The sequence below is a fragment of the Hylobates moloch genome, unplaced genomic scaffold, assembly GCF_009828535.3.
Source record: "Hylobates moloch isolate HMO894 unplaced genomic scaffold, HMol_V3 SCAFFOLD_22, whole genome shotgun sequence".
Classification (NCBI taxonomy): Eukaryota; Metazoa; Chordata; class Mammalia; order Primates; family Hylobatidae; genus Hylobates; species Hylobates moloch.
The window spans coordinates 21,525,014-21,539,355 of NW_026652297.1; the positions used below are offsets into that span (position 1 = coordinate 21,525,014).

At 44.7% G+C, this 14,342-nt stretch overlaps 1 protein-coding gene across 1 annotated transcript in view; it reads right to left on the bottom strand.

Moving 5' to 3' along the window:
* RFTN1 (raftlin, lipid raft linker 1) overlaps positions 1-14,342 on the bottom strand; it is a 75,231-nt gene that overhangs the window by 45,144 nt on the left and 15,745 nt on the right. Inside the window, exon 6 of the mRNA XM_058433736.1 lies at positions 11,099-11,302. Within this exon, the coding sequence (XP_058289719.1) occupies positions 11,099-11,302 (204 nt within the window). The remainder of the gene's footprint in view (positions 1-11,098; positions 11,303-14,342) is intronic.

A 14,342-nucleotide genomic window follows, 5' to 3' on the forward strand; every position in this document is an offset into this window, starting at 1 on the left:
AACTATCTATACTAAAATACAAAAAGTTAGCTGGGCGTGGCAGGGTGTGGCTGTAATCCCAGCTCCTTGAAAGGCTGAGGCAGGAGAATCACTGGAACCGGGGAGGCGGAGGTTGCAGTGAGCTGAGATAGCACCACTGTACTTCAGCCTGGGCAACAGAGCGAGACTGTCTCAAAAAAAAAAAAAAAAAAAAAAAAGAAATACTGAACAGAATCCTTGCCCCTATAGAATACACTAAGGGAAGCACCTTTTGCCCCTTTGTTTGGGGCATGGCTCCTAAATGTCCTAGGTTCATTTTGATAAGGGATTTGGGGGAAGAAGACGGACTTAGAAGCAAGTGGTTTGGGGCTAGGCTCTATCATGAAAGGTGATGTGACTCTTTCAAGGGCTGGGTCTCTCATCTATGGGATTATGGACAATCTCTCTTGGTTCCCAGAGTTGATGCTATAAACACTGCTCAATCATAATATTATGGACTGAATTGTGTCCTCCCAAAATTCGTATGTTGAAGCCCTAACCCACAATGTGACTATATTTGGAGACAGAGCCTTTAGGAAGGTAATTAAGGTTAAATGAGGTCCTAGTCCTTCTTTAACTAGGGTGGGATGGGGCCTTAGTCTAATAGGACTGGTGTCCTTATTAGAAGAGGAAGAGAAACCAGAGCCCTCTCTCTCCCTCTCCTGGCGTGTGTAAAGAGGAAAAGCCACGTGAGGACACAGCAGGAAGGTGGCTGTCTGCAAGCCAGGAAGAGAGCCCTAGCCAGAAACTGAAGTTGTTGGAACCTTGACCATGGACTTCTATCCTCCAGAACTGAGAGAAAATAAGTGTCTGTTGTTTAAGCCACCTGGTGTGTGGTATTTTGTTATGACAGTCCTAGTAAACTAACATACAAACAAAGCATATTTCAATGATATGCTCTTTTAAAAGGACAATTTTTAATAGGGCAAATCCATAATAATGTGACCTTTTTTTTTTCATGGGGAGGGAAGGGAGACAAATTCAGAAAGTCCCCTGAATCACGCTGGAGTTCCTGGAACTGCCAGTATTTTCTAGAAGTCACAAAGAAAAAGACTGACAAATGTGAATATATAACAATCTTTAGCTTTGGCTCCCAAGAGACCCCATAAACAAAAGGTCATCAACATGAGAAAATTATTTGCAACAACAATAACAAAAATAAAGGCTAAGCTTAATATTATTATATATAAAAAGCTTTTATAGATAGTTAAAAATACTGAAACACCATTAGAAACAAAGGACATAAAGCAATTAATTAATTCTCTTTATCTTTCCATGGCCAGTAAACATTGAAAAAAATTGCAATTTCTTTGTTTGTTTGAGATGGGGTCTCACTCTGTCTCTTAGACTGGAGTGCCATGGCACAATCACGGCTCACTGCAGCCTCAACCTCCTGGGCTCAAGTGATCCTCCCACCACAGCCTCCTGAGTAGCTGGGACCACAGGCACATGCCACCACCCCAGCTAATTTTTTATTATTTGTAGAGATGGGGTCTCACTATGTTTCTCAGGCTAGTTTTGGACTGCTGGACTCCCAAAGTGCTGGGATTACAGGCATGAGCCACTGTTCCAGGCCTCAATTTCTTTTTTATTTAGCAAGGTGACGAATTTTGAGAAGAAAATTTTCACTGCTGGTAAAGGTATGGTGATATGGAAAAGTTTACAGTGCTTAAGGGAATTTTAACTGTACAATCTTTATAGAAAGCAATTTAACAATGTTGCAGGAGCTTGCCACAAAAAGTCCATCCTCTTTCACCCAGAAATCTTACCTTTCTTGTCTATCATGAGGTAATAACCTCCAATGCCATCAAATATCCATCTACAAGCATTACTTATAAAATTACTTAAAAACTTAATCTAAATGTTCAACAATCCAAATATTTAACCACAGAAAAATAGTTAAATTTGGAGATTTCTATAAAATACTAGGCTGTCCCTAAAAATATTATGGGAATTTAATGATTTGGAAAAATGCTTTAGATACAATATTATGGAGAAAAAACTAGGATATAAAACTGCCACATGAGCTCAATATGGATTTTTATGTTAAAACGGTTTAGACAAACTTTAAGGAAATACACAAAATGCTAGCAGCAGTTATAAGTGGTAGAATTACATATAATTTGAGTTTTCTTTTATATCCTTTTCTGTGAGGTTATTAACAAGTTAATACAGGTATAACACAAGTAAATGGACAACACAGATGACAAAGAATTTCCTTTTTCTCTCCTCTACAAGGCTCTTAAAGGCCTAACTAGAATCAAAGTGTTTTTTAAAACTATGGGGACATGATTTTAGTATAATCTAAATAGACTTCCTTAGAGGAGTCTAAAAATGGCAGATAGGGCCTCAGAAGGGTGAGTGACATGTTACTGGAGTTCAAGTGTACACTGAATAACCTTCCAGCCATTCATTATGACACCTACTGGGAATCTATTATGTGCCAAGTAGTCCTGTAGTCACTAGAGATCTCACAAGCAGCAAGACAAAGTCCCTGCCTCCATGAAGCTTACCTTGCAGTGGAGGAGGAAGACAATAACATCATGTCAGAGGTGATACATGCTAGAAAAATACTAAGTGGGCCAAGGGGAGAGTGTGAAGGTGGACACAGTGGTGGCTATTTTTGAAAGAGGCATCAGGGTAGGGCTCCCCACTTCGAGTGAACTAAGCAAGCAAGGAATATGGATCTGCAGGGTTTGAGAGTTCCAGGAGGAAGGGACAGCCAGCCTTTCATGCAAAGTGAGTGAAGGACAGCCAAGGACCAGGTGAGCAGCAGAATCAGGAGAGAAGGTGGTTAAGACTAAATTGACTGGTGGGGAGGCCAGCCACTTAGGGCTCTGTTCATCTGACTTGCTTGGCCAATGGGATATTGGCAGGTGTAATGCAAGCAGAGACATAAAAAGCACATGTGTGGTTGAGCTTGGCCTCTTGTGTCTTTGCCATTACATTGAGAGGGCATGCCCCTGTTAGCCAATTGGTTCTAGGGAGATGAAGGACAAATGAAGCAGAGCTGCCCCAGTGGAGCCCAGCTGAGACCAGGTCTGCCTCAGCAGAGCTGCTCCAGCCAACCCCAAAATCTGCCAGAGTAAATTGTTACCATTGTAAGCCAATGAGTTCTGAAGTGGTTTGTTACACAGCATTATTGGAGCAATAGCTGACTGACACAATGCCCAACCTAGACCTAAAAACGAGACCACTGTACTTTGCTTAGCTTGGGTCCTTATTCCAGAATAATAGGAAGGCCTAACCAGTTCAACAAACCATGGCTGTAAGGTAATAAGCACAGCAGCCTTATCCTGATGTTTTCCCAACATAAGATAGTTCTCCATTTCAAGTAAGAGCCCTATGGGTAAACCAATAACACACTCCAGCTTCTTGATTCCTATCCTGAGAGTCTGTTATCAAACAGCCTTGGCAGATGCTAAGTTTGCCTCTCTCATCTGCTTTGCTAAAATGTTTCTCCCAAGTGCTTATTCCATGGCCTCCTAAGAGACATGTTTCATAGGTTATCAGGGAAAAACAGCTGCTCTACGGCTAAATCACGTCACAAGTATTTTGGGGTCCAAGGCGAGTATGGACCATAGTCCAGCTTACTTTTTAAGTTCTGGGAACACTCCAGGAGTCCATCTGGAGCCCCTATCACAGTAGGGATGCCCTAAGAGACCCCTTTGAGTAAAGCCCTCCCAAATCCTGACCTGGGCATGCTTGAGACCAGAAGACACTCAATGATTCCATCAGGATTGTATCAACACAGCACACATTTCCTCAAGACGTCTACAAAAATAAGTTACATCAAATTTCCAAAGCCTCTACCTACAGATCTTCTCAATGGAAAACCTCTAAGCCCTTTAAAAGTGCCTGCCATGTGCTTTTAGTACTTAAGTGCTTAATTCAGCATAAATTATATGATGGTGTTTAGCCTGCCCATGGCGAGCATGGCAGAGCTGAGGTCCAGAAGAGGGAAGGGGACACTTGCAGCCCGTCCAGACTTTTTCTCCATCCCCTGCCGGGCTTCCTCTCTTTCCTCCTGAGTCACAGGCCTGGGAGAGGGGCTGTGTAGTCAGCAGGGAAAGCTACGGCTGGCTTGGGGGCATGAAGGAGGAACACACCCAGATCCTTATTCACCACCCACTGCATCCACTACCTGCCTCCCAGCCTCCCCACCTCAGCCTAATGCTCCAGTATTCTGAATCCAGAGCGCTGATTCACCTACTTAACCATGAGGCTGAAGTTCAGAATGGCTGTCAAAATCTGGTTATCTGTAACAGCAAAAAAAGTCAATGAACCAGAGAGCAGACAGCTGGGCTTTTAAAGAGTCGCTTGTTTTGACGGCCTGGTCCACTCCTTGTCTCCTCATTACCTTCATGGCTCAGCCTCACTATAATGTGCACCGAATTGGGTATAAATAGGTCTATCTTACAGTGAAGGCTCCAATGTAAAAAGGTTAAACCGCCCTCCATCTATGGAAAACATCCCATTATCACTGCATTTTTTATTAAAGCGAAGATGCTTCCCTACTGTGCACAAAAAGCTATTTTCCCTCGTACTGTATAAATATTTGATGCTGGTCTTTTGGCAAAAGGCCACCTTAATATTCCAAGCTTATGATTTACAAGAAGGATGTGGGAAAAGGAGATTTGTCATATTATTTCAAGAGGTAAATTCTGTGAGACAACCACTCTTCTGCAGCCTCTGAGACATTAAGACTCTGTCTATCAAGCTAACCTTCAGGCTCAGCCCTAGGGTGCTGTGCTTCGCCAAAGTCTAGCCTGAATGTGCATGCCATGACAAGCGGTCAATGCATTTGGTCTATTTTTGCAGGGTTAAAAACAAAGTGTTACTGTTCTCCTTTAAACAAGCTAGACTGGACTAGATTGTCCACCCTGGAGTAGCTGGCATAACAGATGCTCTTGGCTGAGGGTGCCTTCTCTCCATCAGAGGTCGCACAGTGTTCTTGGTACCACCTTGATTGCAGGATTAGCAATCGCCAACTGCATAAGCGCAATTGCACATGCAGTCATACGACATGTGATCCCTTGGCAAATGTAATCACTGCTCAGCCAATCCCAGGTAACGGTGCCATATTGCTTCCCAATCACACTGCAGCTAATTTGCTCTATTAACCAAAGAATGAGCAAGGCTGCTGCCTTCTCTTGCTTCTTGAACACTCACTGCTGCTATGGGTGGGCCTGCCTTCCTGCATTCTCAATCTGAGGCACTGAATAATCTAGAAAAGATATTACTCCTCTTCAGCTAGAAAAGGGTTAGCTTGCAAGTTGCAGTGCCATTAAACTGACCAGATAGGGAAGAAACATTCTGATTCAGTGTTAGCTGGATGTGAGGCGCTCTGCCAGGTGCAGTTCAAGGCTTTTCGTTGAATCCTCCCCAAAATTCTGTAAGAGCTGTCATTCCCTTTTAGTGGGTAGATAACTGAGTTAAATGATTAGTCCATGTTCATATGGAATACAAGGGCCAAACCAGATCTGAAATGTGATTTGTTTGATCCTAAAACCTACCCGTTTTCAACAATAGACATTTATTGAGCTACTACTATGATGAAGCAGACCCTGCTTGAGGAACTGGGGGTAGGTGCTAAACAGGCTAGGTTTCTACCCTTGCACAGCTGGTGTTTTCTGACCACTGCACCATACTCTCTCTGCCTTGGTGGTTAGGATGAGATTTCAGTCGGGTCACAATGAGATGGGCTTAGGGCTTCTGTTTGGGGCCACATCTGTGCAGATGCCATGCTGTCCTATATGGAGCAAAAAATAAAAAAATAAAAATATGCCTGTAAATGGCTAAGTTATGTATATAGCTGTGTATTTGACACAATGGAATAGCACACAGCAACGAGAGAAAATGGTCTGCAATTACATGTAAAAATATGGATGAATCCCACAATGACAAGTATATAAAGTTTGTACATAGTTCAAAACTCATCAACAGTGTTTCAAGTAGGAACTGTGGTTACTCTGGGGGAATAGAAAGAGCGTGGGACATGCAGGGGCTTCTAGGAGCTTGATAAGTTCTATTTCTTGATCTATGTGCTGGTGACATGGGTGTGCTCACCTTGTGAAAAGCCACTGACCTATATCCTATGATCTGTACAATTTTTTTACGTGTGTGCTAAACTGCAATAAAAGTTTTTTTAAAGGTGCCCTATGGACACATGAGAAAATGCATTTAATGGCATATGTGCAATTTAGCCCCTACATTATTAAGTGGCCTCTTTGAAATAGAAGCCCAGCCTGTAACCACTAGGCCAGACATTCCTGGAGATGGGTGGTGTCCCAAGGGAGTGGCTATCAGAAACGCCTGGTACTACTTCCTTCTCCCTCTTTACCAGTCCCACCCTAAAACCTGCAGATTCCTGGTGAAACACTCCAGTATCAGTGTTTTCCCTCATCACCACTGGCATTATTATTGAGCATCATCCAGAACTATCATTAGTTACCTTCTGAATACAGCACTGTGATGTTAAGAAAGTAAAAAAGTAGGACCTGCCTGGGGGGTTGGTTGCAAGTACGTCTGTATAAAATATATACCCCACATATTTAATATATATTTTATTTAAAACATGTACATGTGTTTTACTTACGTATTTTGCAAATATATGACCATGGAGGATATGCTAGGTGTCAAAAGTGGTATAAATGCCAATACAAAGTGATACTTGGATTTAGATGCAGCTGGGGAACCAGAGAAAGTCTCAAGGGAGACCTAATCTTTTAAAAAGGTGGGAACAGAGACACATCTGGGTGTCATGTGACCCCTATGTGATGCAGCGTGGAGAACACATCGCCTGGAATGTATTCTTGTCATAATTCTTAACTTATCAAGGCCTTAGAACTAACTTCCAGGTTACAGGAAATAGAGGCTGGAGAAATAAGATCAATGACACCACGAGCCCTGACCAGATGAAACATCATGCAGGCCGTTCTGCAGAATAAGAGGCTAGGTTCCTTTCAAGCAGTCAGGGAAAGAAAAAAGGGCTCTTCTAGGCAAAAAGAGAAGTGAGGATATAGTCACCGCAAACACTGACTGTTACTGCAGTAGATTCTGGTTTGGATAATCAGCTGCAAAGGCCATTTCTGAAACAAAGAGGTGGAGGACTGCCAGGGTAGGAAAGGGCAAGGACAGGCCAAGTGTATGAGGAACGAGGAGCAGGAGTGGGCAGGGGGGTGGAGCAGGGAAGGCAGGGCAAAGAGGGTAGTTGGAGGCGGGGGACAGGACAGAACCAGAGGAATGCTGGGTAAGGCAGGGCAAGAGAGATGGTGGCAGCGGCAGCAGCCTCAGTGGCTGGTGATGGCAGCAGCAATTCTGTAGGCCCAGAGGCCTTGTGAAAAACCAGCCTCCTCGCTGGGTCTTCAGGGGTGGGCAGCCTCAGTCCTACCCCAAACTCCTGGCTCCCACCCAACTCCTCCACAACAGCCGGCTGAGCTCGGGGTCTCTCCTCCTCATCTTTCCCATCCTCTAGAAATAGAGAACCTGGCCTTCCTCTCACTGGCTGACATGTTCCTGAGTGCCTGGTTGCTCTGCTATGTGGCCCCTGGACTCATTCTTGCTTCCATCGGGTCCTGCCGCCTCCCTAGAGTGACCTTGGAGTCCTCCTCTTCCCACCGGGAGAGCCACCAAAGTCCCGCTGGGGGCCACAACTCCTGCCAGCATAGCCACGTCTTTCCTCTTCTATTCCGCCCACCTCATGGTCCTTTTGTCTGCCTACTCCCTTCTTTCTTCCTGCCACCTTCTTGCTCTTACTAGCCAGTAACCTTGACAATGACATAATGTCTCTGTGCCTCAGTTTCCACAGCTATAACACAGGCATAACAACAGTACCTACTTCACTGAGGTATTGTGAGGATGAAGTCAATGCTAAGTTTGAATTGCTGAGACCAGCACCCACACAAAGCAACCGCTAGGTGTCCATGGTCATCATCACTATGCCCCTCCTCTGTGCCCTAAGCTTGCCAGAGCCCACGGGCAGAGCCTCCCCCAGCCCAAGACACCGGGTCAGTCTAAGGTTTAATGAACGACCCAGGGAGAGGAGTCCTGGACACCATGAGCAGGAGCCCACACTTGAGGACTGTACAAGTCTTTCTATGTCCCAGGGTGGGAGGCATAGGGAGGGGAGTAATGCCTTGAGAACAGAAGCTCTGGAGTCTGCACTGGGTAATTCAGGCTGAAACATCACCTTGTTTATGGGACAAAGTTCTCCTGAGCTTTATGACCCTGTGGAAAATATTTTGGAGTATAAATCTCTATTCAGGGGTCATGACTGGTGCCATTCCAGATGGCAAACATCTTAAAGATGTGCTTCTAGCTCTGCCAGATTTATTTGTAAGGACACTAATTATCTCATTAGAAATAGGTTCCTCTTATGATTATGATTAGCTTGCCATTTTTTTTCTTAATTCTGGGAAAAGAACACACACGTATTTCATCCGTGGCCAACGGAAACCTTGGACTTTTCCAGAGCAGAAACGCCCTAACCCAGGGAGCATTACTCCCAGTCATACTCTCCCTCCCAAATGACATATAAAGGGTGAAATTGTGTTTAAAATCAGAGTGGGTTTCAATTCATTTTGTTCTGAGAATTTTGCAGCCATCCCTGACATAGAGACGAACAGCTATGGTGGAACTCTAAGATATGGGCAGCATACAGAAAGATGCCTGGGCCCTGTGGAGGATTTCACGGTTGCGCTTGCCAGGGGAAATTTCATGTTCTGTCTTCAGGGCAGGAAGAACAAATTTAATGTGGTTAAAGCCAAGGGAGGCTATAACAGTATTTCAAACACTCAAGTCAAATCTGAAGAAAAAGCTGTTTAAGTTGTCTGCATTTCTGGACTCCAGGTTGAAGAGTGGGGTGACGGGGAGTAGAGGAGGCTAACTCAGCCTTGATCACCAAACCATAATGGTAGAGGAACAGCAAATGGGTTTGTGAACGTTCCAAGTGTTCTTTCTTGGGGGTCTTAGGGCCCCTGTCATGCTCAGGCAGTGGGGTCAAAGAGAAAACCTTCCTTTTGATGCCCTAGTTTTCCTAAGAGGGGAAGAAATTCCAAGTGGCCACCTGTGTATCCACTATCTCCCAGCACCTCTCTACACACCTTCAACAACTAACCATCAGTTTCCTAGGAAGGAATGTAAAACTATGCATGGCCACAGATAGCATCTATGGGCACCGAGAGGGGTGTAAACATCTGTCCCAAGTTGGCCCGAAGCATGTACCGCCACTGGTGTTTTATGATGCATCTCAAACCAGACCGTGACAACCCCTGGCTTTGGGGAACTTTGTAAGTACCCACGGAGGGCTTCCTTGTGTAGAGGGAGGTTACCCACCTTGCCACTAGGGCACAGAAGTAACCCTACATTAGTTGTATTAAAGACATGTATATTCGGCCGGGCACAGGGGCTCACGCCTGTAATCCCAGCACTTTGGGAGGCCAAGGCGGGTGGATCAGGAGATCAGGGAACCGAGACCATCCTGGCTAACACAGTGAAACCCCGTCTCTACTAAAAATACAAAAAAATTAGCCTGCGTGGTGGTGGGCGCCAGTAGTCCCAGCTACTTGGGAGGCTGAGGCAGGAGAATGGCATGAACCCGGGAGGTGGAGCTTGCAGTGAGCCGAGATCGCGCCACTGCACTCCAGCACTCCAGCCTGGGCGACAGAGCGAGACTCCGTCCAAAAAAAAAAAGACATGTTTATTCTAGAACTGCATTGACAAAGTGCACACTGACCAGTGACACTAGCCACTAGCCACATATAGTTATTTAAACTTAAATTAATGAAAGTTAAATGAATTTTAAAATTCAATTATTCAGATGCTGTATCCACATTTCAAGTGCTCAGTAGCCACAGGCGGCTGTTGGCCGCCATACTGGACAACTCAGATACAGAACAAACACCTCCATCATCATGGGCACTTCTATTGGACAGCCCTGCTCTGGATGTATTCTTAACAAGCCGATCACCTTTCTTGTGTCATTCATGCATTCAACAAATAGTTATGGACCACTACACTATACAATGCCTGCTGCTACTATGATAACATGTCAATATTAGTCAGTGATACTTAGAGACTTGCATCCAAAATTAAGACCTGTCTGTGCTGTATCATGTTCTAAGGCTTTGGATGATTTAAAGTACATTCATTTAGAATTCAGAATGGTCTCTATTCTCAGGATGCTTGCTGGCATTTCAAGGATTGCAAACAATGTAGAATCCAAACTCTGTTCGTGACTCTGTTAATTCTTGAGAGAAAACAGCTCAACAACAACACACGGCGCTGTTGATGCCCCCTGCCAGGTTTTGCTGGGGTTGACAAATTTGGTGTTATGTTTCACTTAGGAATCCTGCTGACTGGCAGTCCTCAGGATCCGCACGTGCTGGCACGTTGGTCCCACTCCCCAAGTTGCCTCCCAGACTTGACACACCCTGGTGGCTCAACTTGCCTTCTCGTTAACCTAAAGCCCTTTCTTTGTCTGACACATTTTCCCACTGTGGGCAGACTTTCTGCCTTAGGAGAGCTGACATCAATAGTGCTATCCCACGCAGCAAACCACTAGAGACAGCACATTACTGGGGAGGGGGTACTGGGTGCTGGGAGACCTGGGAACAGTGTGTGTCTCAGTGGAGCTTACAGAAACCAGGCTGTTCAATTTATTTCTCTGCTGTTAATTTCAAGGTGCTGCTACTGTTACTTCAAACTGTAATAGTGTCTACAAACAATTTGCACTTTAGAATGGCACAATCCCAGGGGGTAATTAACAAATCCAGGGAACAATCTTTTTAAAAGCCTTTAAAAGCAACAGAGACTGAGGCCACCTTCGATGAAATAGAATCACTCCACTTTCTCTGTCATTTCAGAAGATACCTGGCTGACTCCTAGAGAGGTTTCGAGAGCACAGGCCCTGGGCTTTATGGAAAGTTCCTCAAGATGTGTTAATTAGAAATAAAATGCAGCATGGTTATCTGCTGCAGAGCTTTCTGAATGAAGCAGGCTCTGAAGAGGGACTAAGATTTCAAGAGTTAGAAGCAGAGTTCACAAAGGGCCACCCAAGGACTGTGAATTCCAAACATACCATTCACTATTCCAAGGTAGAAGACTGCGTTCACCAGCATGCCTCCTTTCCGGAAGTGGTCGCTCATGTGCTCTAACCAGTTGGCGTCCAAACCGCTCACTGTCTGGCCATTCTTGGAGACACGGAGAGGAATGGTGACAGGGTAGTATTGCCGGCACTTCTGATGGCTCTTCGGTTTGTTGAAAAGTGTGAAGATCTCCATTTCTGTTGGGATTTGTAAAGAGAGTGGAGAGAGAAGAGGTCAACTGATGATAAAAATCTGCTTCATCGGCTTAAGCGGAATCTCTCAGGAGCCTGAATAAATGATATGATGAATGCTGAAATCTCTGTGAGGCTGTATTGTTGCCAGATAATAAAGCCTCATTCCAAGTAGTAAGTTGAGGCTGGCTTAAAGTAACATGGACCTGAAAGGTTGGGCTTCTGATGGGGGACTTAGGTTTTTAATCTGGAATATAATGAATAGCTGTTATCTGGGATTAATGTGCACAGCTAGGTGTTTGAGAAAAGAACATAGCAGATGGTTCTAGAAATTCATACAAAGATGTGTTTTAGAAATAAAAGCAGACATATTTGGGCGAGAGTGGTCTTTGAAAAAGTAAATGTACAGAGACACATAAAAACAAAAATACTACTCTAATTCCAGGAACCTTGTACACTCCTGAACTCACTATTTATAAACTGCAGTCGTGTTTCCTGTATTAAGTATTAACCCATAATACTTAATCAAGTACATCAAAAATACATCACTGATATGTAAAAATAAATATGTTCCCATAAATGAGAGTTCCTGCCTGGAGTGGCAGGTCGGTCCAAATAGCCAAGAAGGCACAGGGGATGAGGCTCTGAGCTTTTGGTTCCTTCATTTATAGCTCAGTTCTTCAGCAATCAATAATCACCGCCACCCAGCAGCTGAGCCGCAACTGCCTACGTGCAGCTGGGCATGGGTTAGCAGTAGCAGCCTCCAGAAGCAAATACCTGGAATTTCAATCTGAGTCTGAGAGTCTATTTTTGTGCTCCTCATTTAGTCAAGCAATCAGTTGACCCAGCTTAAAAAGTCTTACTTACACAGGCTAGTCAGGAATATGCTTTGGTTTCCAAAAATATCTTCTTAAATCATAAGAAAATCCCCACCCTTCTTTGAAACAAGAATTTAAAGGTCATAAACAATGGTTGACATTAGCAAGAAGGACAAAGTACATTCATGCTCCCTGCATGAGACACCTGGACCCACACTCTCTGATGCTGTTTCTCAGATTTCACTATCTCACAATGTTTTGTGGTATCCAAGTACTAGTTGATTTTTTTAATTGACTCACTTTCCTTTATTTAAACAAACACTTTTTTTAGAAAAAGGAAACTTTGTTTCGTGACTATGAAGGCAGTCCACTACCACTTGCCAAAAACAAGGGGTGATGATGAAGCACAGTAACACCAAATATGTTCATCCATCTAACATCTAAAATTATCTCACATAGGTCACAAAGTCTTCTCACAGCCCCACCTGAGTGAACACCAGCGGAGATCTCTAGGGACCAACGCTTGGCCATATTACTTTGTCATCAGCAAGACCTGAATGAACAGCAGCCATTTCAGGCTTTCCATCCAATAGAACAATTAGGAAAGGAAGGTGCCCATCTTTGGAAGTGGCCACCTGGATTTTAAACACCAGTTCTAGCCTGTTCATCATCCCCATCCCAAGTTGCTTTTCTCAGGCCTCCTGCTTACTCAGGAAGCCACCTCCAGCCAGGAAGTACTTTCACACCAGAAATTAGGTCTTGGTGTATAGAACTGGCAGTCACTAGACTAGTTTGTGAGTTCAAAATACAAACATTAGAAATGGAGCGACACAGAGGAGGTTCGTAATGGAGGGAATCCGGCCACAAATTAGGGCTGGGGTGGGCAGGAGGTGAGCTAGATGATTGGGTGTTTTCCAGTCCTGGGCGTCAGGGGTTCAATTAAAAGCTGCAGCTACCGAGGGCAAGATAATAAGCAAGGTTTTAGTGAGTTCTTGGGTTTATTTGGATTCCTTCGAAAGCAGACCCTGCAAGCCTTCCTGTGCAAGTAGTTTATTTGGGAAGTGATCCCAGGAAACAGAGGGAAGGAGTAGGAATGGGAAACAGGGAGGAGCTGGAGATGATGCCAGTGAATGAGTGCATTGAAGAGCATGTTGCCACTGGGGCAACTAGGGCTCAATCCCAACAAGGACCCTGAGACACTGTGTAAAACACACCTCAGATTCACCCACCAAGGGCAAGGAAGGCTGGACATTTATCCTCATAAATCGAAGGTCACTCCTGAATCGTTAATTCCTCAGGGCCCGTTCCAGAGAATGTCTGCAGGTAGAGAGGCTAAGGAACCTGTGGGCTTGGCCAGAGCTGTCCACAGGTGACCCCAACATGGGCCATAGCACCACCCACTCGCTACAGCCTGCTACAGTCAAGCACAAATGCAAATGAATTAAGAAGAAGAAAAAAATCACAGCCTCTGTGTGGGAGAAGTAGGTGGGGAATTTGGAAGTGGCCAAAGTCCAAAACTACATGGTAACACTTGATCACACAGAAGGAACTCCCACTCAACGGCAAGACAGAAACATAACTTTCCCAAACGCGTAATGACCCAGAAAAAGGGGAAGGCCAAAGGAGAAGTGAGAATGCTGGGGGTGTAGTGGAGGAAGACAGAGACCCTCAGAAAAGGTAGACGGTGCTGACAGCTTTCCCGGCTTGATCCTCCCCAGGGGGCCAGACTGAAGCCAGAGACCGAAATAAATTTCTCAGGAAAAGGAAACAGTGTTGGAACGAAGAGCCTCCACAGCATCAGCAGCAATGAAATATTGGGAAAAACCTGATTGCAGATGCGTAACCCTTGTACACTCCTCTGCCCCATCATCTCCTTGGCCCCAGGCCTTTCTCTACCCACATGGAAACCAGCCAAGAGAACTGTCCAAAAGTGATGTCCTTTAAAATTCTGATTCTCCAACACACATCCTCATGTGAGCAAGCACCAAAAATTCCAAAAAGAAGCCCCACGTTTGTTTAAATTTTCTCAGCTGCTCTGTGACTCTGCCATGACCCCAGCTGGAAGATTTTTCCAGACATGGGACAGTAAGTCCCAGAGGGATAGGGAAGGCGTTGTTTTTGAGAATGTTTTGGGAGTGGCTGAAGGACTGTACTGGCAGAGCACCCAAGGAGCATCGGGACTGTCTTCTCGTCTCTCCCTTTCCCCCACCTTGTCTCATTTAGATCCC